This window comes from Lithobates pipiens, unplaced genomic scaffold, assembly GCF_037356315.1.
Source record: "Lithobates pipiens isolate NorthernLeopardFrog02 unplaced genomic scaffold, aLitPip1_a1.2 Scaffold_16, whole genome shotgun sequence".
In the NCBI taxonomy this organism is placed as follows: domain Eukaryota; kingdom Metazoa; phylum Chordata; class Amphibia; order Anura; family Ranidae; genus Lithobates; species Lithobates pipiens.
Genome location: NW_027507748.1, coordinates 40,802,364 through 40,827,255, shown reverse-complemented (window position 1 = coordinate 40,827,255; position 24,892 = coordinate 40,802,364). Strand labels below are relative to the sequence as shown.

The 24,892-nt window shown below is 43.7% G+C and overlaps 1 protein-coding gene across 2 annotated transcripts in view; it reads right to left on the bottom strand.

Moving 5' to 3' along the window:
* LOC143981721 (cell surface glycoprotein CD200 receptor 1-A-like) overlaps positions 1 to 24,892 on the bottom strand; it is a 61,528-nt gene that overhangs the window by 22,997 nt on the left and 13,639 nt on the right. Inside the window, exons 2-4 of one of the 2 annotated variants that reach the window (XM_077479765.1) lie at positions 7,718 to 8,014; positions 3,064 to 3,309; positions 1,582 to 1,675 (exon numbers count right to left, since the gene is read on the bottom strand). In XM_077479765.1, coding sequence (XP_077335891.1) covers positions 1,582 to 1,675; positions 3,064 to 3,309; positions 7,718 to 8,014 — 637 coding nt within the window. Of the gene's footprint in view, positions 1 to 1,581; positions 1,676 to 3,054; positions 3,310 to 7,717; positions 8,015 to 24,892 lie in introns of both variants that reach the window. The other variant, XM_077479764.1, reaches the window with a different exon arrangement.

The window sequence follows — 24,892 nt, the reverse complement described above, 5'->3', positions numbered from 1 at the left end:
CCCACCCTATGTGAATGAGTATGGGGTACAATGTACCCCTACCCATTCACCTGCAACATAAAGTACAAAAAAAAAACAACACACAAGATAAAATAGTTTATTGCACAGCTCCGGGGGTCTTCCGTCTTCGGGGGTCTTCTCGCCGGACTCCTCCGCTATCTTCTTCTAGCTCTTTTGCTAGCGGAGGAGCCCGGCATTCTTCTTCGTCGCCGCGGCCTCTTCTTCTGACTTCGGGGGTCTTGGCCCCCTCTTCGGTTCTTCTGCCGGGCCACCGCGCCTTCTTATAGCTCTTTTACAGGCGGTGGCCCGGTCTTCTGTCGCCTCCGCCTTCCGTTCTTCTTCTTCTTCTCCTTCTTCTCCTGGAGATGTTGACTCGACGTTCTCTCCGGCCGCAATGCCAGGGACGCGCTGCACGGTGACTTATATAGGGACAAGGGGCGGGGTCATCGGTTGATGTCACATGGGTTGATGTCACATGGTGACCCCGCCCCCTTACGATGTCACAGGCCGGAGGATGCTGGGACTGTCGCCATGTGACATCAACTCATGTGACATCAACCGATGACCCCGCCCCTTGTCCCTATATAAGTCACCGCGCAGCGCGTCCCTGGCATTGCGGCCGGAGAAAGCTTCGAGTCAACATCTCCAGAAGAAGAAGGAGAAGAATAAGAAGAACGAAAGGCGACGGCGGCGACAGAAGACCCGAAGAGGGGGACAAGACCCCCGAAGTCAGAAGAAGAGGCCGCGGCGAAAAAGAAGAATGCCGGGCTCCTCCGCTAGCAAAAGAGCTAGAAGAAGATAGCGGAGGAGTCCGGCCAGAAGACCCCCGAAGACGGAAGACCCCCGGAGCTGTGCAATAAACTATTTTATCTTGTGTGTTGTTTTTTTTTTGTACTTTATGTTACAGGTGAATGGGTAGGGGTACATTGTACCCCATACTCATTCACATAGGGTGGGGGGCCGGTATCCAGGGGCCCCCTTATTAAAAGGGGCTCCTGGATTCCAATAAGCCCCCGCCCGCAGACCCCGACAACCAACGGCCAGGGTTGTCGGGAAGAGGCCCTTGTCCTCATCAACATGGGGACAAGGTGCTTTGGGGTGGGGGGGCCTGGTACGGCTCAGGAGGGGGGCGCTCGCTCGTCCCCCCCTTTCCTGGCCGGCCGGGTAGCGTGCTCGGACAAGGGTCTGTTGTGGACCTGGGGGGACCCCCACGCCGATTTTTTTCAGCGTTGGGGTTCCCCTTTAAGTCCATACCAGGTGGCGGGGCCAGTGGCGTCTCCTTCACGGGTCCCGTCTACCTGGAGACCCGCTCGAAATGAGCGGACTTTCCTCCGCGTGTGTGGGCGAGTCCGTTCATTTTAAAAGTAGGGCGGATAGTACGGCGGACTTAGTACACCATATAAGTCCACTGAAAAAGTGCCGTGTGTGGGCAAGTAGCCCGTTTGGAAAGTCCGACGGACAGTCTGGCGGGAAGTCCGCCAGTCTAAGTCCGTCGGATAGTCGGCTATGTGTATACGCGGCATAAGACAGTACAGTTTAGAGGTAAAACTTACAAAACTAATTTTGTATTTTAAGACATACCTGATTTTCTTTTGGTTCCAGTAGACAATACACAGGGCAGTGATAAGAAGGATGGTGAAGCCTACAAGGATCCAGATCAACTTCCATTTTTTATCTGTAAAGAAACAAAATTGTACATTGATTAACATATGATAATGGATAAAGTCAAAGTTGGGAAACTCAAGACTCAAGTGCCACTGGACCCAGCATTAATGTGCAACCATGTATCTATCATCCACTCACTATACTGCTACTGGATGTCTTCATCAAACTTCCTACCATAAGCATCTGTGGAAAGAGCTGGAGACTAAGCCAGTGCCCTCAGCAGTAATAAATGGCAGGAGGCAGAAAATAATCACTATTTAGTCTGGTGGGGGGGGGGGGGGTTGATTTACTAAGAATAAGGTGAAGCAATAGACATTAGACTCTGAATTGCACCCAGTTAAAACAATGAATTCAACCTTGCCATGGGGAATGGAGAAGCGCCATCAAATAAGTGACTGCGTATTAGTAAATGTAGAATCAGCATAATTGCGTTGTCATAGTAGACAATACTAAAAATGGTCCCTAGAGGGTACAGGTGTGCACAATTAAGCCAAGATCCCATTTGTTTGTGTGTTTGGCAGTTTTGATGCTAATAATATTAATTATCTTTCCTGTTTTGTAATGTTTTTACGTACATGGTGTGGCGGGGATTTGGGACACTTACCGGGGACAGTATGTTAAAAATGGGGTGAAAAAATAGAGCTCCTTACCATCACCCCCTAGCTCAAGCGATTTCTATGAGCCACATATTTAAATTTAAAAATAATTGTAGTAGAGTCCCAGGCTCCCAGAGGCCTAATGGTGACCCCCAGAGTTAGGGAGAGCTGACATCCTTTTTTGTAAAGTAGGTTACCAGGCATGGTGGGTGTGATGCACGATGAAATGATGGGTGCCAGTTTCTCCATAGAAGTCAATGGAAACAAAGATAATTTGTTCCGCATTGACTTCTATTACATGCAATACCGCATGTGGCCAGAGGTGGGAGGGGGGCACCGGAGAGCCTTGAAAATACTCGGGGACAGCTCGGCTGAACTCAACTCAGAAAGCCTCCGAAAGGCTCGGAAAGGCTTGGAAAGGCTCGGAAACACTTGGGAACTGGGTATTTCCAAGTGTTTATGAGTATTTCCGAGTGCTTCCGAATATTTCCAAACAGCTCCAAACCACCCTGAGTGTTCTCGTACCTCTGGCCAAATGCAGTACTGCACATTGCATTAGCTTGAATTCTGCTCGTTTTACGAGAAAACACTCACAAACTGAGTCAGAATAAAAAAAAAAAAATGTGTTCGTCTTTCAAAACGCTTGTTAACCGCATTACTCGTAAACCAAGGTTCCACTGTACTTACCGATTTCACCTTTTATTGGAAAGGGCAAATCATCTAACACTTTGGTCTTCAAATGTGAAGGAAGAAGGTTGCCTAGGGGAATCTAAAATACTTCACATACACTCACCGATTTTACCTGGTGATACAATAGACTGGCTCCAGACATTCACAAATGTGGGATGAGACACAAGACATGTCACATTGTCTCCATCAGACTTGTATGTGCTGATCATTGTCCAAGTATCATCCAAATCTTTAATTTTGGTTATGTTTATATCATCTGAATGTGGGATCCAGGAGATCTCTGCAGCCGGGAATCCACCAATGGCTCTACACTCCGGAGATCCATCACTGTTTATATTCAGAGACACAGAGGGCTGAGCTACATGAAAAAAATATGAATAAATATTTATTGATTACACTATTGGTGCTGATAACAATGATGTATATACAGAAAAGTTCTGGCGCAAATAATGGACTGGACTCTTACTGCCACCAAAGGGGCTGAACTGCCCTTACTGGGCCCCCCACCCTTCCTCGGGTTAGAAGTGTTTCAGTCAATTTAAAGCAGGACTAACCCCATCAATTTAACAGTTTTCAAATCAGTCACAATCAAGGGGAGAATGCCGAGAATGGCAACTGTCACAACTACAGAACAAACAGAGGCTAAGATAGCAGCTTCCTTGGCTGTAAAGGATAGGGGGCTTCAGTTCCACTTTAAAGGGGTCCTTACCATTCGCAGCCATCATGAATAACCCTTATATTACATCTAATATGTTTATTTCTTATGATTGCCAGCTCCATCTAGTGCTCATAAAGGGGCATTTTCCTAAATTCAGCTTGATCCAAGCACTATATAACTCAAGTACTCTCGTAATACAGACACCTCTGATAAACAATAACCAAAATAATATCTAAATTGAAATAAAGTGTATATCAAATATTTCTTTTATCAGCTATCCAGCACCGACATCTGTTCTCACATCAAAGAATCAAGAATCTCACTGAATAAAGTGCAGCGCTGCTGTAATCATACATTAATTAGTCACGTGTGGTTCATTAATTTCCCATATCGAAATGCTGACAATTTTTTTTTACAATAGTAACGAATTTAAATGAATCCAAATGAAAGCAACAACATTTTGGAAGAAATTCAAATTGGTTTCATATCCAAAATATAAGGGATAGAATGGAAAATAAAAGACTAGAATAGAAAATAAAGGAACAGAATAGAATAGAATAAAAAAAAAAGAATAGAATAGAAAAAAAACCTGAAAGAATATAACCATCTTCTGAAATTTGAATTTCAAATAGAATAAATTTAAATTAGAAAATGGGAAAGTTCCCCCAAAGAGGGTTTTTGGCAGCAAGGTAAATGATTAGATGAAATTATATATATATATATATATATATATATATATATTTCTATTGTATTATAAAAAGAACAATGATATGATAGTTAAAATATGAGCTCTAGTAGGAGAATAAAAACCTTGATATAAAATCGAGATACAAAGTTGGAAACAAAAAGTTATACAAGGACATTACATATCAAAAATGTCAGTGGTATAAGAAACTGCCACGTTTCAACCCATACACTTATACATTTGAATTAGAATAGAACAGAAAAGAAAATAATAGAATAGAATAGAAAAACAAGAGAATAAAATATAACGAATATAACCTTCTTCAGAAATTCAAATTTAAAATAGAATACATTTGAATTAGAATAGAAAAGAAAAGAAAATAATAGAACAGAATAGAAAAAAGAGAATAAAATAGAAAGAATATAACCTTCTTCAGAAATTTAAATAGAATAAATTCAAATTTGAATAGAATAGACGAGAATAGAAAATAAAAGAATAGAATAGCATTTAAAAAAAAACAATAGAATATAATAGAATAGAAATAATTTAACCATTTCCCAAAAATAGAATAAAATAAACTACATTTCAAATTTGAAAAGAATATATTTGAATAGAAAAGAAAAGCATCAAATAGAAAAGAATAGAATAGGAGTAGAAAAAAATAGAATAGAATAAAACCATCTTCTGAAATTAGAATTTAAAACAGAATCATTTTTAATGTGAATAGAAAAGAATAGGATACAATAGAAAATAATAGAATAGACAGAATTACAACAATATGACAACTTTAATGTCTAAAATTAATAGAAATATGTATACAAAAAAATGACCTAGTGTTCTGGAAAATAAGTGTAAATTGTTTTATTACTGTGTTTCAAAGAAAATGTCCTAATATCCCCCTTTATATAAAATGGAGATGTGTTGTGCTCCCACTTATTAATGAAATAACAAACTATAGTTCATTTAGTGTTGAATATTCCAGTCCCTATATAAATAGATCAGTCCAACTCCAGTGCTCATAAAGAAATAGGTGTTCAGAGAAGAGATATATAACACATTTCATCCAAGTGTTTAACCCCTCAGTGCTCATTTTGCTCTCACCTCTGTGGTTGACTGATAAACATTTATAGGTCAAATTTAACCTCTTTAAGGAATTATATCCTCACTCTCCCCTCTTCAACCTTCAGTACTCCTTTTCCTTCAATTCCACTTTCCACCTAATATCACATACAGATATTGGCAACTAGTGACGTAACACATAAAGGCAGAGTCGGTGACATCATCACGAAATTATAGGAAGTAGACAGGCACCAAGCTGAGCGGGGCTGTTCACAAAGTATAGATCTCTTGAGGGGACATTTGCATGCGAATTCTGCAGCACACTAGATTAGTGCATGGATACATGTGAGTGTGTTTTTACTATTCTTAATAAAGAAAAGGGAATAAAGGGAAAGAGTTGGCAATTTGTGATATAAGGTGGAAAGTTTGAAGGAGTCCTGAAGGTGGCAGGTGGAAGATAGAGTCCTGAAGGTGGAAGGTAGGGTCCTGAAGGTGGAAGGTAGGGTCCTGAACGTAGAAAGTGGAAGGTAGAGTCCTGAAGGTGGAAGGTAGGGTCCTGAAGGTGGAAGGTAGGGTCCTGAAGGTGGATGGTAGGGTCCTGAAGGTGGAAGGCAGAGTCCTGAAGGTAGAAGGCAGAGTCCTGAAGGTAGAAGGTGGAAGGCAGAGCCCTGAAGGTGGAAGGCAGTGTCCTGAAGGTGGAAGGTAGAGTCCTGAACGTGGAAGTTAGAGTCCTGAAGGTAGAAGGTGGAAGGCAGAGTCCTGAAGGTGGAAGGTGGAAGGCAGTGTCCTGAAGGTGGAAGGTAGAGTCCTGAAGGTGGAAGGCAGAGTCCTGAAGGTGGAAGGTGGAAGGCAGAGTCCTGAAGGTAGAAGGCAGAGTCCTGAAGGTGGAAGGTATAGTCCTGAAGGTAGAAGGTGGAAGGCAGAGTCCTGAAGGTGGAAGGCAGTGTTCTGAAGGTGGAAGGCAGAGTCCTGAAGGTGGAAGGCAGAGTCCAGAAGGTGGAAGGCAGAGTCCTGAAGGTGGAAGGTAGAGTCCTGAAGGTAGAAGGTGGAAGGCAGAGTCCTGAAGGTGGAAGGCAGAGTCCAGAAGGTGGAAGGTGGAAGGCAGTGTCCTGAAGGTGGAAGGCAGTCCTGAAGGTGGACGGTGGAAGGCAGAGTCCTGAAGGTGGAAGGTGGAAGGCAGTGTCCTGAAGGTGGAAGACAGTCCTGAAGGTGGACGGTGGAAGGCAGAGTCCTGAAGGTGGAAGGTGGAAGGCAGTGTCCTGAAGGTGGAAGACAGTCCTGAAGGTGGACGGTGGAAGGCAGAGTCCTGAAGGTGGAAGGTAGAGTCCTGAAGGTGGAAGGTGGAAGGTAGAGTCCTGAAGGTGGAAGGTGGAAGGTAGGGTCCTGAAGGTGGAAGGTGGAAGGTAGGGTCCTGAAGGTGGAAGGCAGAGTCCTGAAGGTGGAAGGTAGAGTCCTGAAGGTGGTAGAGAGGAGAGTAAGGCTATGACCCCTTAAAGGGAAAAGTGGATATTTGACCTATACATGTTTATCAATCAACAGCAGAATATTGTAATATGAAATTTTTGGTTTACTATTCTAAATGAATTATAGATTTTTATTTTAATAATAAGTGTGAGCACAGCATATGTCCATTCGTATAAAGGTCTGTTATATGAAAGTTTTATTGAAATGCAGTAACAGCACAATTTACACTTATTTTCCAGCATGCTGGACAATTTTATGTTTAACATTTTTTAAATTTATATATTGAAGTATGTTTACAGCAGCTCTACACTTTATTCGGTGAGATTAGCTCTAAGCAGTGCCTCAGGGGTGGAAGTCACGTGCTCCTCCATATCCAAAAGCATTGGGTATTGTCCCTGGCTGTAGAAAAGGAAGGAGCAGCGAGGGAGCACAGGCACAGTGATTATTAGGGAGTCGGAGGTCACTTTGCACAGACACTGTCACATTAACCTGCATGGACAAGAAGACAGTAGTGATCACTGTTCAGGCTGTTCACTTTTTAAGTGGATTTTCCCTTAGCTTGGTGAATGTGGTGGAAATTCACTTTGTAAAGAATACCCAATCATGTGCAAGGAATATAAAGATTTTTTATTTTTTTTTGCTTGCACTGATTGAATGCTGGAAGTCAGCAGAGCTTCACCTCATTCATTATAATAAGGGAACATTCCATTGCAAAGTGAAAATGCCCTTGTGAATGAACAGCTTATTTGCCTTTGGTAAATAAACCCTATTGTCTTTATTTGCATTATACATTTTGTTAAAGGTGAAGTTAATGTTCTAATTGGGTAGTTTTGCTTGAGTATTTGAAGAAGCAAACATTTTTTTATATTATAAAAGAAAAATGAATAGGTTACAACATACCTAATACTTGTAAAATAGTTGTAGTGATGAAGGTCCCTTCAGTATGTGACATCTCACAGGTATAATTTCCTTCATCAGATATCTGGGTGTTCTGGATGGTCAGTGTTAGATTGGTACGTGTCATTTTTGTACTGCAGCTGCTGTTTGTCTGGGGTTCTCTTTTGGCAAGGTTAGCATATGAGGATAAACACGAAGAATTATTAATGTGATGGATCTTCCATATAACTCCCGTTATATTATCTCCAGGATCACCTCCACATTGTAGAACTGTAGAATTGCCTCTTCTTCCCACCACAACTGTAACATTTGGGATCCCCAAAAAATATATAATTGCAATTATTGTGTTGAAATAAGCAGTCAAGTGTTATCACAGGTTCTATATTCTGAGATGTAGCTATTGATATATATACACACACACACACACACACACATATTCACTGCCCTCCTATTATTTGCCACCAGGGCTACATGCCTTGGTCTGGTCTGGTTGTTTTTTTTTTGTTTCAGTTTTTTTTTTATGCGCATTGGCCTTTTCACATGTACAGAAAATAAATATACTGCGCTAAGTGCCAAAATATGTTAAATTAATATCACATTTGAAACCGATGCGACTTTGAAAAAAATCACTAAAAAAGTCCCATGCAGAATATTTGTTCCATGCAAACATCAATAACCTTGAAGCAATAAAAGTTCCAAATCCCAAGTAAAGTGCTCGTGCTCTACAAAGTGAATACGAATCCGTGCTTGATAAGTGCTTGATATGTGCTCACAAGACGGTGCCCCCGATGTGAACTCAGCCCTTCAAATGGACCAACTATTTCTAGTTTGGTCAAACACACATGTGGGGCGGTCCCTGTGGATTTTATGTGGGCTGATGTGGTTTAAGATAGTTGTTTCCTCATAGGAATAGACATAATATGGAGTGCCTCATTCCTCTATGTACTAACATTGTTTAGGACAGATGTTCCTCATAAAAATTACAAAAAAAGGCCTCAACGTTTAAAACATTTATTCCAGATAAAAAAAAACATGGTAATAGACTCACATGTAAGGGTGCCTAAAAGCCTGGCACCCGGTGAACAGCAGGTAAGTTCCCAGGAAATCTGCCCATAAGCAGTGGTAAGCCACCTCCGCGGTATACTGGTTGATTTCCGGTACCGGAAGTGTGTCTCAATGACGTGATAAGGCGGACCAACCTCTACATGTTTCAGCCAATCAGATGGGCCGTGAGAGGAATAGTGAGAGGAACTTACCTGCTGTTCACACCGGGTGCCAGGCTTTTAGCCACCCTTACATGTGAGTCTATTACCATGTTTTTTTTATCTGGAATAACTGTTTTAAATTTTGCTACACAATGAGGCTCCTAATTAGGGATGAGCCGAACACCCCCCGGTTCGGTTCGCACCAGAACTTGCGAACGACCCCCGCGTTCGGTACGAACGTTAGAACCCCATTGAAGTCTATGGGACTCGAACGTTTGAATTGGAAAATGCTAATTTTAACGGCTAATATGCAAGATACTGTCCTAAAAAGGGTTTGGCGACCTGCCTCCTGCCTCAGGGGACATGGGTCAATGCAAAAAAAAGTTTTAAAAACTACCGTTTTGGCGGGAGCACTGATTTTAATGACGATTAAAGTAAAAAAAAAAAGTGAAATATTCCTTTAAATATGGTGCCTGGGGGGTGTCTGTAGTATGCCTGTGAAGTGCCACGTGTTTCCCGTGTTTAGAACAGTCCCTGCAAAAAATGACATTAAACGGAAATAACACCATTTAAAACTGCTTGCGGTTTTAATGTTATATCTGGTTCCTGCAATATGGTTGAAAATCCTTGAGAAACATGGCATGGGTAGCCCTCCCTGCCCATTACCAGCCTATTTGGGTCTTGTACACATATTAAGGGGAACCCCGTACCCATATTAAAAAAAAGGAAATGCGTGTGGCCCCCAGGCCCTATATACTCAGAACAGCAGTATACAGGCGGTGCAAACAAGACAGGGACTGTGTAGGTTTGTTGTGTTAAGTTGAATCTGTTTGTCATTTTCAACCGGTACATTTTTAAAGTGTAGCTCCAGTCAAAAAAAATATCTTTAAGCTTTTTGGAAAACATAGGGAAGGGTTATCACCCCTGTATAATTTGTTTTGTCGTCCATCTTTTTTCATCTCACTTGCTGCTGTCTCCTGCCCTATATTATAGCGGTATGTACTGGGTACAGAGCACGCAGACAGCACACACTATCTCCTAACACTACTGACTGCAAGCTCTATTATTAACCACTTGTTAGCCCAATGTTTGCATAAAGTGAAAGATGAAGTTACGCTGCGTAAATAGATATCAAACATGTCACTCTTCAAAATTGCACATGCCCGTGGAATGGCGCCAAACGTCGCTACTTAAAAAATCCCCATAGGCGACGCTTTAAATATTTTTTTACTGGTTACATGTTTTGAGTTGCAGAGGAGGTCTAGGACTAGAATTATTGCTCTCGCTCTAACATTCTCGGCGATACCTCACATGTGTGGCACATGCGAGCACATGGGGACATGGGCGCTTTAATTTTTATTTTATTTTTTATTGTTCATTTTACTTTATTTATTTTAGTTTGACATTTTTTTTCCCCCAAAATATATTTTTGATCACTTTTATTCCTATTACAAGAAATGTAAACATCCCTTGTAATAGGAATATGGGGTGACAGGTCCTCTTTACAGTGAAATCTGGGGGGGTCAATATGACCCCACATCTCACCTCTAGGCTGGGAAGCCTGAAATAAAAAATAAAAAAAAGATTCTGGCTTTGATCGTACTGGCGAGTTGGTAGAAGCACCAGAGGGCGGTGAGGGGTGGGGGGCGTCTATGGCTGGGTATTTCAGGGTATCACCGAGTATGGCCGGGTATCTCTGAGTATGGCTGGGTATGGCAATTTATGGCAGGGTATTACAGAGTATTGGCGGGGTACTACAGAGTAATAGCAGGGTACTGCAGAGTATTGGGGGTACTGCAGAGTAATGGCGGGTACTGCAGAGTAATGGCGGGTACTGCAGAGTATTGGGGGGTACTGCAGAGTAATGGGGGTTACTGCAGAGTAATGGGGGGTACTGCAGAGTAATGGCGGGGTACTGCAGAGTAATGGCAGGGTACTGCAGAGTAATGGCAGGGTACTGCACTGCAGAGTAATGGCAGGGCACTGCACTGCAGAGTAATGGCGGGGTACTGCAGAGTAATGGCAGGGTACTGCAGAGTAATGGCAGGGTACTGCACTGCAGAGTAATGGCAGGGTACTGCACTGCAGAGTAATGGCGGGGTACTGCAGAGTAATGGCAGGGTACTGCAGAGTAATGGCAGGGTACTGCACTGCAGAGTAATGGCGGGGTACTGCAGAGTAATGGCGGGGTACTGCAGAGTAATGGCAGGGTACTGCTGAGTATGCACTGGTATTGCAGAGTATTGGCAGGGAATTGAGGGGTTAAATTCGGTGAGCAGCGATGTGGGCACTGCAGATGCAGCCCACATCGCTGCTGACACCGATCTCTTTCCCCTCCGCTGTACCGATCGGTACAGAAAGGGGAGGGAGGAACAGGCGTCATAACATGACGCCGGTTTGTTTCCAAGTGATCACTCCGTCATTTGACGGAGCAATCACGTGGTAAACGGCCGCTATGAGCGGCCGTTTACCGTGATGCGCCGGGTCCTGCGGACCCGGCGGTCACGGATGCTCTCGAGTGCGCACACCTCGGGGCACGCGAGAGCAGAATTCTGGGAGGCCGTTAATTAACGGCCTCTCAGAGTTAAACAACCGCCCTGAAGCCGTTAATCGGCAATGGGCAGTTGTTAAGTGGTGAAAGCTAGATCACTAGCTATATAGGTGAGGTGAATATAGTGGTGTATACTGCAGTCAGGGCACAGACAACAACCACTACACAGCAGCAAGATAGGAAATCAGCCAAAAACGATTGGTGTGTACTGTGTTGAAGGTACACAGAACACCCACTGCTTCAGATGCAAAGTAACACACTACAGGAGGCCGCCTTAAAGGCGGCTTTATATAGTGTGGGGCGTGCACTACACAGCCTGAGCTATGATTGGCCACAGGCATCCTGCCTGTGGCCAATCATAGCTCTCCCCGCTGCCGGCGCTGCGATTGGCCAAACATGCGGGGTCACAGTGCATGCTTGGCCAATCATCGGGCAGCAATGCACTGCGCCAACGCAGTGCATTGTGGTCCGCGCGCGTCACTCGAATTTTGACGCGAACGGCCAAAACGTTCGGAATTCGCCGAACGCACGAACAGCCAATGTTCGAGTCGAACGTACGTTCGACTCGAACACGAAGCTCATCCCTACTCCTAATGTAGTTTTTATGAGGAACATCTGTCCCAAACAACGCTAGTACATAGAGGAATGAGGCACATTCATATGAGGAAACAACTTAAACCACCATCTTAAACCACATCAGCTCACATAAAATCCACGAGGACCGCCCCACAAGCGTGTTTGACCAAACTAGAAATAGTTGGTCCATTTGGAGGAGTGAGTTCACATCTACGTGGAGGCACCGTCTTGTGAGCACATATCAAGCACTTGTCAAGCATGGATTCGGATCCACTTTGTAGGTGCACTTTACTTGCGATTTGGAACTTTTATTGCTTCAAGGTGTAATGGAAATTTGTAAGTTCTGTATATAATTGTATTCTATTTTGTATGTATTGCACAATGCCCTCACTGTGCACACGGCACTAATAATGTTTTCAGTACATGTTTTGCATTCTTTCGAGTCCTGATTAGAATTAGCCTGCCTATGTAACGCCCCTTGTAACCATAAACGTACAATTGTAATATTAATGTGATACCTACGTAATCATGTGTATAAAAAACCTTCAAATGCATCATATTAAAGGAGAACAGTTATTTGGAAAGATGCTGAGCGTATCTTTTGTGTCTGTTCCCTACTGCAGTAGTTATTATTAATTTGGAACCACTAATCAACACGAGGATAGGAGTTGCCCTGTACACAGTTATCTCTGTGTTCTCCCAGTCAGTCCATCCCCCACACAGTAAGCAAGCACCTCCTAGGGACACATTCAACCCTTTGATCACCCCTGGTGTTAACACCTTCTCTGCTAGTGTCATTATTACAGTAACAGTGCATATTGTTAGCACTGATCACTGCAATAATGTCACCGATTCCAAAAAAAAGTGTCAAAAGTGTCAGTTAGGTGTGCGATTTGTTCGCTGCAATGTTGCAGTCCTGCTAAAAATTACTGATCACCACCATTAATAGTAAAGAAAATAAATAAAAATACCATAAAAATATCTCATTTTTTGTAGACATGATAACTTTTGCGCGAACAAATCAATATGTACGCTTATTGGAATTTTTGTTACCAGAAATATGTAGCAGAATACATATTGGCCTAAATTGATGAAGTTATTCAATTTTTTTATTTTTTTAATGGATATGTGTTATAGAAAAAATTAAAAAATATATTTTTTTCAAAATTGTCGGTCTTTTTTGATTTATAGCGCTAAAAATTAAAACCGCAGAGGTAATTAAATACCACTAAAAGAAAGCTCTATTTGTGGGAAAAAAGAATGCAATTTTATTTGGGTACAGAGTTGCACGACCGCGCAATTGTCAGTTAAAGTAACGCAGTGCCGTATCGCAAAAAATGGCCTGGTCATGAAGGGGGTAAAACCATCCGGAGCTGAAGTGTTTAAAGCGCCCCTGTTCTCACATGTAAAGGCAAACACATGCATCAGTCCTACACCAGTATGTAAACAGCAATCGCACCACACATGTGAGGTATCACCACGAGCGCCAGATTGAGAGAAATAATTCTAGCACCAGACCTCCTGTGTAAATCTAAAGTGGTAGGTTGTAAAGGTTTTTAAACTACGGATAATATAATTTGCATAGTTTGTCGCCATTCCACAGGTGTGCTCAATTTTAAGGTGTGACATGTTTGGTATCTATTTACTTGGGATAACATCATCTTTTATATTTTACCAAACAATTGAGTTACGGTATCTCACAAAAGTGAGTACACCCCTCACATTTTTGTAAATATTTTATAATATCTTTTCAACACTGAAGAAATGACACTTTGATACAATGTAAAGTAGTGAGTGTACAGCTTGTATAACAGTGTAAATTTGCTGTCCCCTCAAAATAACTCAACACACAGCCATTAATGTCTAAACCACTGGCAACAAAAAGTGAGTACACCCCTAAGTGAAAATGTCCAAATTGGGGCCCAAAGTGTCAATATTTTGTGTGGCCACCATAATTTTCCAGCACTGCCTTAACCCTCTTGGGCATGGAGTTCACCAGAGCTTCACAGGTTGCCACTGAAGTCCTCTTCCTCTCCTCCATGATGACATCACAGAGCTGGTGAATGTTAGAGACCTTAGGATGCCCCACAGATGCTCAATAGGGTTTAGGTCTGGAGACATGCTTGGCCAGTCCATCACTTTTACCCTCAGCTTCTTTAGCAAGGCAGTGGTCATCTTGGAGGTGTGTTTGGGGTCGTTATCATGTTGGAATACTGCCCTGCAGCCCAGTCTCCGAAGGGAGGGGATCATGCTCTGCTTCAGTATGTCACAGTACATGTTGGCATTCATGGTTCCCTCAATGAACTGTAGCTTCCCAGTGCCAGCAGCACTCATGCAGCCCCAGACCATGACACTCCCACCACCATGCTTGACTGTAGGCAAGACAGACTTGTCTTTGTACTCCTTACCTGGTTGCCGCCACACACATTTGACACCATCTAAACCAAACAAGTTTATCTTGGTCTCATCAGACCACAGGACATGGTTCCAGTAATCCATGTCCTTAGTCTGCTTGTCTTCAGCAAACTGTTTGAGGACATTCTTGTACATCGTCTTTAGAAGAGGCTTCCTTCTGGGATGACAGCCATGCAGACCAATTTGATGCAGCGTGCGGTGTATGGTCTGAGCACTGACAGGCTAACCCCCGACCCCTTCAACCTTTGCAGCTATGCTGGCAGCACTCATACGTCTATTTGCCAAAGACAACCTCTTGATATGACTCTAAACGCATGCACTCAACTTCTTTAGTCAACCATGGGGAGGCCTGTTCTGAGTGGAACCTGTCCTGTTAAACTGCTGTATGGTCTTGGCCACCATGCTGCAGCTCAGTTTCAGGGTCTTGACAACCTTCTTATAGCCTAGGCCAGGGATATGCAATTAGCGGACCTCCAGCTGTTGCAAAACTACAAGTCCCATGATGCTTTTGTCTCTGGGTGCCATGCTTTTGGCTGTCAGAGTCTCGCTATGCATCATGGGACTTGTAGTTCTGCAACAGCTGGAGGTCCGTTAATTGCATATCCTTGGCCTAGGCCATCTTTATGTAGAGCAACAATTCTTTTTTTCAGATCCTCAGAGAGTTCTTTGCCATGAAGTGCCATATTGAACTTCCAGCGACCAGTAGGAGAGAGTGAGAGCGATAACACCAAATTTAACACACCTGCTCCCCATTCACACCTGAGACCTTGTAACACTAACAAGTCACATGACACCGGGGAGGGAAAATGGCTAATTGGGCCCAATTTGGACATTTTCACTTGAGGGTGTACTCACTTTTGTTGCCAGTGGTTTAGACATTAATGACTGTGTGTTGAGTTATTTTGAGGGAACAGCAAATGTACACTGTTATACAAGCTGTACACTCACTACTTTACATTGTAGCAAAGTGTAATTTCTTCAGTGTTGTCACATGAAAAGATAGAATAAAATATTTACAAAAATGTGAGGGGTGTACTCACTTTTGTGAGATACTGTATACTGTCATTCTGTACTTGCCAAATATGCTGCAGAAATCTCCCTCTACTGAGTCTGGCTGCATCCATTTTAACTGTGGGCAGCTGGAGCTACTGCCTGTTCCCTTCCTGGATTTACACAGAGGCACGCCTCCAGCCCTGCAGCTCTCATTGGCCCTCTTATGACTCATCCCCCCTCCCTTCCTCTCAAACTCTCACGCGAGTGAGAGAGAGTGCTGTGCATGATGTCATATGTTTAGGCCTTTTTACCAGACAAGAAACAGGAAGTGGGCTGTATAAGGTATTTACTGGCAAAAAAAAAAATGTTTTACTATCCAAAGTTAAAAAGGAAGTAAACCCTGATGGGTTTTACTTCCTCTTTGTTTCCCTGCAAAGGTAAAGCATAATGGGCTACTATGCATTGCACAGTACTATGCATTGCACAATGCATTAACTGACACAGGAGCCTGTGATGTCACCGCTGTCCCCTCTTCAACAAAGCATCCATCTTCCTTCTGGGAATTGCGGCTCCAGCGCTGTGATTGGCCGGAGCCGCGATGCGTGCGGGAGCCGTCACTAACGACATGAACACTCAGTGCGCCTTTGAGCTGTTGTCTACAGCACATCATTGTAGGTATCGGTGCCTGTCTTTTGCAAATATCTCCTAAATCGTGTAGGTTTAGGAGATATTTCTTGCACCTACAGGTAAGCCTTAATCTAGGCTTACCTGTAAGTAAAAGTGGTCTGTAATGCCGCGTACACGCGACCAGACTCTTCAACGGACTTGGTACGGCGGACAATCCGACAGACTCTGCAGCTGAGCTCCACCAGACTTTCAAAACGAACAGACTTGGTGACACACGATCACTCCAAAAGTCCGGTGGATTCGAACACGATGACGTAGAATAAGGAAGTTCATAGCCAGTAGCTGCCCTAGCGTCGGTTGTAGATAGTCGGACTAGCATACAGATGAACGGACTGTCCAATAAAAGCCGAGTCTGGCAGACAAATTTGAATCCAGTCTTATTTCTAGGTCCACTGGACTTTTGAGAAGAGAAAGTCCGCTGGAGCCCACACACGATCGAATTGTCCAACGGACTCTGGTCCGCCAGAAAATCCGATCGTGTGTACGTGGCATAAGGGTTTACAACCACTTTAAAACAACAAGGGCAGAAGATTTAATAGCTGGAAAGATGAAAAAATAAATGTAAACCCTTACAACACACTTTGACCTACAGGTAAGCCTAGATTAAGGCTTACCTGTAGGTCCAAGAAATATCTCCTAAACCTACATGGTTTAGGAGATATTTGCCAAAAGACAGGTACCGCTGTCTACAGCGCATGCGCCGTAGACAGTGGCGCGCAGGCGCACTGAGCACGGCACCCGTCAACGGCGATATGCAGTGCGTGGCGGCTCCTGTACGGATGCACGGGAGTGACGTCATCGCGGCTTCGCCGAATGACAGCGGCGGAGCGGCGAGACCCACCGAGAAGATGGATGCGCCGGACTACAGGGGACAGCAGTGACTTCGCTGGCTCCTGTGTCAGGTAAGTGACACATAATGGACTACTATGCGATGCATAGTAGTCCATTATGCTTTACCTTTGCAGGGAATGGAAGAGGATCAGGGTTTACTTCCTCTTTAAACAGTAGTTAGATTTACTGAAAAAAGTAGGGTTTGTTAATGATTATTATATAGTATACGGTATGTTTGGTATTTATTCTCCTGTTATATTTATACAACATTTTTTGACAAAGAGCCATATATATTCAGCCATATAGTCTTTCTATGTAGGGGATTGAGGTTCTACAGTTAAAGCCCAACCTCATCTGGAGGCAGGGTCGGACTGACCATTGGGCCATTCGGGCACTGCCTGAGGGCCCCCGAGCTACTAAGGGGCCCCATCAGGGTTGCCATCCTCAGTAAAACCAGGGACAGTATGTAAAAATCTGTTTTTTTTTTACATTTGTCTCTGAAATGTCCCTTACCGACATCCTTTTGGTCTAAAAATCCTGAGATTATAGCTGCCCCACCTCTACAGAACCTTCTCAGCCAATAGAAACTTGTCTGTGTATACTGTGTGTACATGTATGTGTATACTGTGTGGCCCCATAATCTTGGCTTGCCTGGGGGCCCCATAATCTCCTATTGCCCGGGGGCCCCATGAGTTGTCAGGCCACCCCTGTCTGGAGGTTATAGGCGTTCAGCTACAATTTCTGTGCGTGTGTTATTCTGCAATAAAACCCGGGACTGTCCCTGACACTCAGGAAATGCTTGTAGCTCTTGCAAGATGCATCTGATAAGAGAAAATGTATTGCTCTGTCATCTAGATTCTAGAAAACAGAGGAGTCCCCTTTGTACTGTTGCCTACAGAATGAACGTTTTTCAAAAAACACTTGTCTGCACCTTCATATTATATGAACTGTAAAGTCAGGAATTAAAATGATGTGTAAATGCTTGTCATGTTTTCTACTGACTCAGAACACTTTTTCATGTTTCCTACCTGTGACTTCTGCTTTCTGTTTCAGTAACCATTTACACACATCAGGGAAGGAATAATCAGGCTTTCACTTAAAGTGATACCAAAGTTTTTTTTTTTGTTTTTTTTAAAATAACAAACATGTTATACTTACCTCTTCTGTGCAGTGGTTTTACACAGAGCAGCCAGGATCCTCCTCTTCTCGGGTCCCCCCACCTGTCAAGTGCCCCCCACAGCAAGCAACTCTCTATGGGGGGCACTGGAGCCGAGTCATAGCTCTGTGTGTCCATTCAGACACGGAGCCGCGGTTCTGCCCCACACCCTCTCTCTCCTCATTGGCTGAGTGACTTTGATTGAGATCAGCGGAAGCCAATGGCACCACAGCTGTGTCTCAGCCAATCAAGAGGGAGAGTCCCGGATGGCAGAGACCCTCGTGTACATCGCTGGATTGAGATGGAGCTCAGGTAAGTATTAGGGAGAGAAGGTTTTTTTTTTTTATCTTAATGCATAGAATTAAGTATTAAGATAAAAAACCTTCTCACTTTACAATCACTTTAACTACCTGACATCTGTGCTATGGCTGAATGACGGCCACATCGTGGATGTGAATCCTCGGGAGGCCGTCATATGACGGCCAGGGGCGTAACTAGAAATCACAGGGCCCCATAGCAAAATGTTGTATGGGGCCCTCCTACAAACAGCCCCCCCCCCCCACACAAAAAAAATTAGCAAATTCCATTGAAAAACAGATTACCATACTCACGTGGCACAGTACCCAGGCCGGTAAATTAATTAGACCGTAACCAGTAAATTCATTCATTAGTGACCAGTAAACTCATTCATTAGTGACCGTGACCAGTAAAATCATTTGACCGTGACCAGTAAATTCATTCATCAGTGACAGTGACCAGTAAATTCATTTATCAGTGACAGTGACCAGTAAATTCATTTATCAGTGACAGTGACCAGTAAATTCATTCATCAGTGACCAGTAAATTCATTCATCAATGACCGTGACCAGTAAATTCATTCATCAGTGACCAGTAAATTCATTCATCAATGACCGTGACCAGTAAATTCATTCATCAGTGACCAGTAAATTCATTCATCAGTGACCGTGACCAGTAAATTCATTTATCAGTGACAGTGACCAGTAAATTTATTCATCAATGACAGTGACCAGTAAATTCATTCATCAGTGACTGACCAGTAAATTCATTTATCAGTGACCGTGACCAGTAAATTCATTCATTAGTGACTGACCAGTAAATTCATTCATCAGTGACCAGTAAATTCATCTATCAGTGACCGTGACCAGTAAAATGATTCGACCGTGACCAGTAAATTCATTCATCAGTGACTGACCAGTAAATTCATTTATCAGTGACCGTGACCAGTAAATTCATTCATCAGTGACTGACCAGTAAATTCATTTATCAGTGACCGTGACCAGTAAATTCATTCATTAGTGACTGACCAGTAAATTCATTCATCAGTGACCAGTAAATTCATTCATCAATGACCGTAAATTCATTCATCAGTGACAGTGACCAGTAAATTCATTCATCAATGACCGTAAATTCATTTATCAGTGACAGTGACCAGTAAATTCATTCATCAATGACCGTGACCAGTAAATTCATTCATCAGTGACCAGTAAATTCATTTATCAGTGACCGTGACTAGTAAATTAATTTGACCGTGACCAGTGAATTCATTCATCAGTGACCATGACCAGTAAATTCATTCATCAGTGACCGTGACCAGTAAATTCATTCATCAGTGACCATGACTAGTAAATTCATTCATCAGTGACCGTGACCAGGAAATTCATTAATCAGTGACCGTGACCAGTAAATTCATTCATCAGTGACCGTGACCAGTAAATTCATTCATCAGTGACCGTGACCAGTAAATTCATTCATCAGTGACCGTGACCAGTAAATTCATTCATCAGTGACCGTGACCAGGAAATTCATTCATCAGTGACCGTGACCAGGAAATTCATTCATCAGTGACCGTGACCAGGAAATTCATTCATCAGTGACCGTGACCAGGAAATTCATTCATCAATGACAGTGACCAGTAAATTCATTTATCAGTGACCAGTAAATTCATTTATCAATGACAGTGACCAGTGCAGGACATTAATGCAAAAATTACTGTGACCAGTGCAGGACATTTACTCCCTCCCCCCCCCCCCCCCCGCCATGCTGCATATTAGAAAAATCAGTCAAACTCACAGACAGTTCAGAATGCAGTCTGGCCCCATCACTGCATCAGCTTAATTTAGCCTGTACTGTACCTCTAGAATTGTTCCTCCTCGGCAGTGCTGCCTGGCTCCTCTTGTATGCAGGCTGCAGTAGCTCAGCAGTAGCTCAGCCTAGCATGGCTCAGTAGCTCCGCCCATCGAGCCTCCGGCCGAGTGACGTCACGACGCTGGGACGGGGCTGACGCCGGTGTTCTAGGCAGGACAGAAGCTTGCCAATGCCGAGCCCCGGTCGGACTACTCGGCAGCGGGCCCCGGCTGAGGGCCCCATTCGGCAGCGGTCCCCACTAGGCTGCGGGCCCCATAGTGACTGCGGGCCCCATAGCGACCGCGTGGGTTGCTATGGCGGTAGTTCCGCCACTGATGACGGCCTACCCTGTGCGCGCCCTGCAGGGGCACGGAGCACACCATGATCACCAAGTCACTGAGACTCAGGTAATCACCGATCTGAGTAAGGGTCTGGTCCCGTCCCCTTACCATGTGATCAGCTGTCATCCAATGACAGCTGATAACATGATCAAAACAAAAGCTCGGTGATCGCTTTTTTCTTCTCCTCACACTGACAGCAGAGGAGGAAAAAAAAAGCCGATCACTGGCTCACCTTAAAGGGACATCGGTCCCGAAACTGAAGAGGCAATTATGCCTCATAATTGCAGCCTGAAAGTGCCCACAAGTGCCACCTATCAATGCCCACAAGTGCCACCTATCAATGCCCACAAGTGCCACCTATCAATGCCCACCAGTGGTGCCAATCAGTGCCTAGTAGAAGTGCTGCCTATCAGTGTAACGATCAGTGCCCATCACTGCCACTCATCAGTGCCCATCACTGCCACTTACCCGTTTTAAAATTTTATAACAAAATACATTTTTTTTAACAAAAAATAAAAATCGCACAGGTGATCAAATACCACCAAAAGAAAGCTCTATTTGGGGGAAAAAACTATAAAAATGTCATTTGGGTACAGTGTTGTATGACCGCGCAATTGTCATTCAAAGTGAGACAGCGCTGAAAGCTGAAAATTGGTCTGGATAGGAGGGGGGTTTAAATATTCCCGGTCTTAAAGTGGTTAAAATAGAAATGAAATCAAAATATTTGTGTACAGATATAAAAACATTATAAATTAATTTTTTTCCCCTTTTTTATAAGTGATTACCTTTCCTCTGTTCTCAGCTGCATAAGGATCTTAGAGCGCTGGAGAAGGAGAAACAGCAGCATACTGATCTTTCCAGTGAATGGCTGTGCTGGAAGCAGGGTCAGACACTGGGTAGTGCACACAACAGTGACAGCAGGCAGTGTGAAGGAGAGGATGCAGGTGGGACTTGGGGTGATTTATGCTTCCAAGCAATGCCTATGTAAAAATAATTGGTGGCAATGAGGGGAGCATATAGGGAATTGATATGTCTGGAACTGGACAAAACAAAAGGCAGCGCCTTGTCCTAACACTGCTAAATATTTCTATCCACAGAATTTGTCAAACCCAATTTAGAGTTTGGGTTCAGGTTTGACTTACTAAAAGCAAATAGGTGGCTCACCTTGCAGGGAAAGTTCCACTTTGGAAAAAAAATAAAATCTGAGAGTTTAGAGAAAGAGGTGAAGCTCTACTGACTTCCATCATCCAATCATGTTCTGTTTCAATGTATTTATTGGTTTTATGACACAACATAAGAAATCCGAAGCAAGCATATAGGTCGCCCAGAATGATCAGGTATTATAGAGGAATCCAAAAAGAATATGAACAGAACAATCGCAGTTAAAAACCTGACCTGAAAGGATGGCATCTGTAAGAACGAGAAAAAAAAAGAACCAGAAAGAAAGCAGTAGTAGGGAATGTCAGAGTCTAGAAAAGGACAAAAAGGTAAAAAAAAAAACTCAGACTCAGATACACAGTCGAAAGCAGTCAGAGAAGGCCCGAATAAGCCGGTTGAAGTGAGAGAAGCGCATTGGAAATTTAGTATGTGAGTTGTTCAAGATACTAGACATCTGCTCATGGAGCATCAAGGCAGTCATACGTGACTTGACCTTGAAAGGCAACACGTGGGGTACTCTAGGCCTGGGCTATGGTCCGTTTAGTGGAAATAAAAAGATAAGCCAACTTTGCATCCCTATGGACCATTATATGGGAGAGGGTCTGGAGCAGGACGAAAATCCCGGACCACAACCCCACCAGTCTCGGGCAGGACCACCAGTTATACAGGACATCTCCCCTTTCTCCACAAGTACAAAAGCATCTGTCACTACTCACCGGGAAAGCATGGGCGACCCGAGCAGGGACCCAGTACCATCTGAAAAGAACCTTATACGTGGCTTTATGCGTATTTGTATTTAAAGAACAGTTTGCAACTGTTTTACAACCGTACTCCAGTCCTCTAGATGTATTGGGGATTGGAGGTCCTGTAGGACATGTAAGACATGTAGGAGAAAGATGCTGATGATGGGCGTTCGTTCAAAGAAGCATAGATGGCTGAGGTGAGGCTAGGAGCCCCCAGGGCATGCTGGCTCGCATGTTAAAAGAACGTTTTTCGATATGGGTAGGTGGATGTGCGGTGCAGGGCAGCAATTCAATGTTTAAGTTGATGAAAGCAAAAGTGCTCCCTGGCTGGGACCTCGTGCGTCTCTCAAATGGCCTCCTAGGACGGAAAGGATCAGGAGGAAAGAAAATCTTGGACCCGAGTGAAGCCCCGGGAGAGCCACCAGGAGAACACCCAGAGTTCCTTCAAACCTGGGGGAAAGAGGGGGTTATGTATGATAGGCAGCAGCGGCAGAAAGGAAGACATTAAATTGCCCAAGTAGCGGACCAAATCCCATACACTTAGACTATGCAACATCATGAGGCCTAAGGGGGGGGCGGAAATGATTGGGAAGCCGAAGCAAGGCCTGTATTGAATATGGATTACAGTTGGGTAGTTCGAGCAACACACAAAAAGGGACATCCGAGACTATGAAGCATAGCCAGCAGGGAAATCTGCACCGCCGCATAGTACCTAGAAACGTTAGACATCCCCTGGTTGCCTTGTAGCTTATGAACATAGGGGGTGGATCTAGGAACTCTGGGGTGTTTCTTGGCCCAAATAAATGGGGGAAACCAATTCTGAAGGAGGCAAAGAAAAAAGGGGGGAACTCGCACTGGTAACGTGCAAAAATAGTATAAGGACTTAGCTAGGATCATCATTTTGACAGCAGAGATCCTCCCAATCCAGGAGAGAAAAGGACATTGCCAGGAATGCATAAGGGAGGTCAGAGTGTGCAACAGAGGGCAATAGTTAGCGGAGAACAGGGAAGAGTAGGAAGATGTCAATTTAATTCCTAGATAATCGATCAAATGGGGAGCCCAGCTGTATGGGATGTGTTCTTGAAGCTGTTCCACAACGTTGGTGGAGAGAGTTACATTCATTGCCATTGTCTTAGAAAAGTTGATCCGGAGACCCAAGAAGTAGAGATGGCCTTGCGGTTCGCCCGGCGGTCGGTTCGCGGCGAACTTTGCTCGTTCATGATTCGCCAAAACTTCTGGAGCTGTTCGCAGTGGCCATATTCGTTTACATTGTGAAGAACTGTGACCCATGACACATCCATCATGGGGTACAGGACAGCCAATTGAGACATTTCAACACATGGACATACCCCCTAGCTTATAAATAGACCTGATCTGGCGGCCATTTTACATTCTGTCTTTTGTCAGTGTAGGGAAAGGACGCTGTGTGGAGCAGGGACAATCAGTCTAATCACTAGCTAGCTAATTAGCTATTACTATTAGGTCCACAAAAGTCCTTTTAAGGACTGCAGCTGTCTTTTATCAGTGTAGGGACTGAGGGACAGTTTGGTGTTTGGAGCAGGGACAGTCAGCAATTCACTAGCTACTAGGTCCACAAAGGTCCTTTTAAGGACTGGTATCTGCGTACAGTATGTAGGGTTGTACACGTATAATATACTTTCTTTCAAATATAGAAAGCATATTATACTTCACTGTTGTCTGCTGAGCTGAGTGCTGACCAATTCTGCAGCTGTCGTTTCTCAGTGTGGGGGGACAGTTTGTTTTTTGGAGCAGGGACAGTCTGTAATTCACTAGCTACTAGATAGCTACTACTAGGTCCACAAAGGTCCTTTTAAGGACTGGTATAGGTGTACAGTATATAGGGTTGTAATACACGTATAATATACTTTCGTTCAAATATAGAATGCATATTATAGTGCACTGCATGCAGTGCTGCTGACCGATTCTGCAGCTGTCGTTTCTGAGTCTAGGGAGGGACAGTTTGGAGCAGGGACAGTCTGCAATTCACTAGCTACTAGCTAGCTACTACTAGGTCCACAAAGGTCCTTTTAAGGACTGGTATAGGGGTACAGTATATAGGGTTGTAATACATGTATAATATACTTTCTTTAAAATATAGAAAGCATATTATAGTGCACTGCATGCAGTGCTGCTGACCGATTCTGCAGCTGTCGTTTCTCAGTGTAGGGAGGGACAGTTTGGTGTTTGGAGCAGGTACAGTCTGCAATTGACTAGCTATTAGCTAGCTTCTACTAGGTCCACAAAGGTCCTTTTAAGGACTGGTATAGGTGTACAGTATATAGGGTTGTAATACACATATATTATACTTTCTTTCAAATATAGAAAGCATATTATAGTGCACTGCATGCAGTGCTGC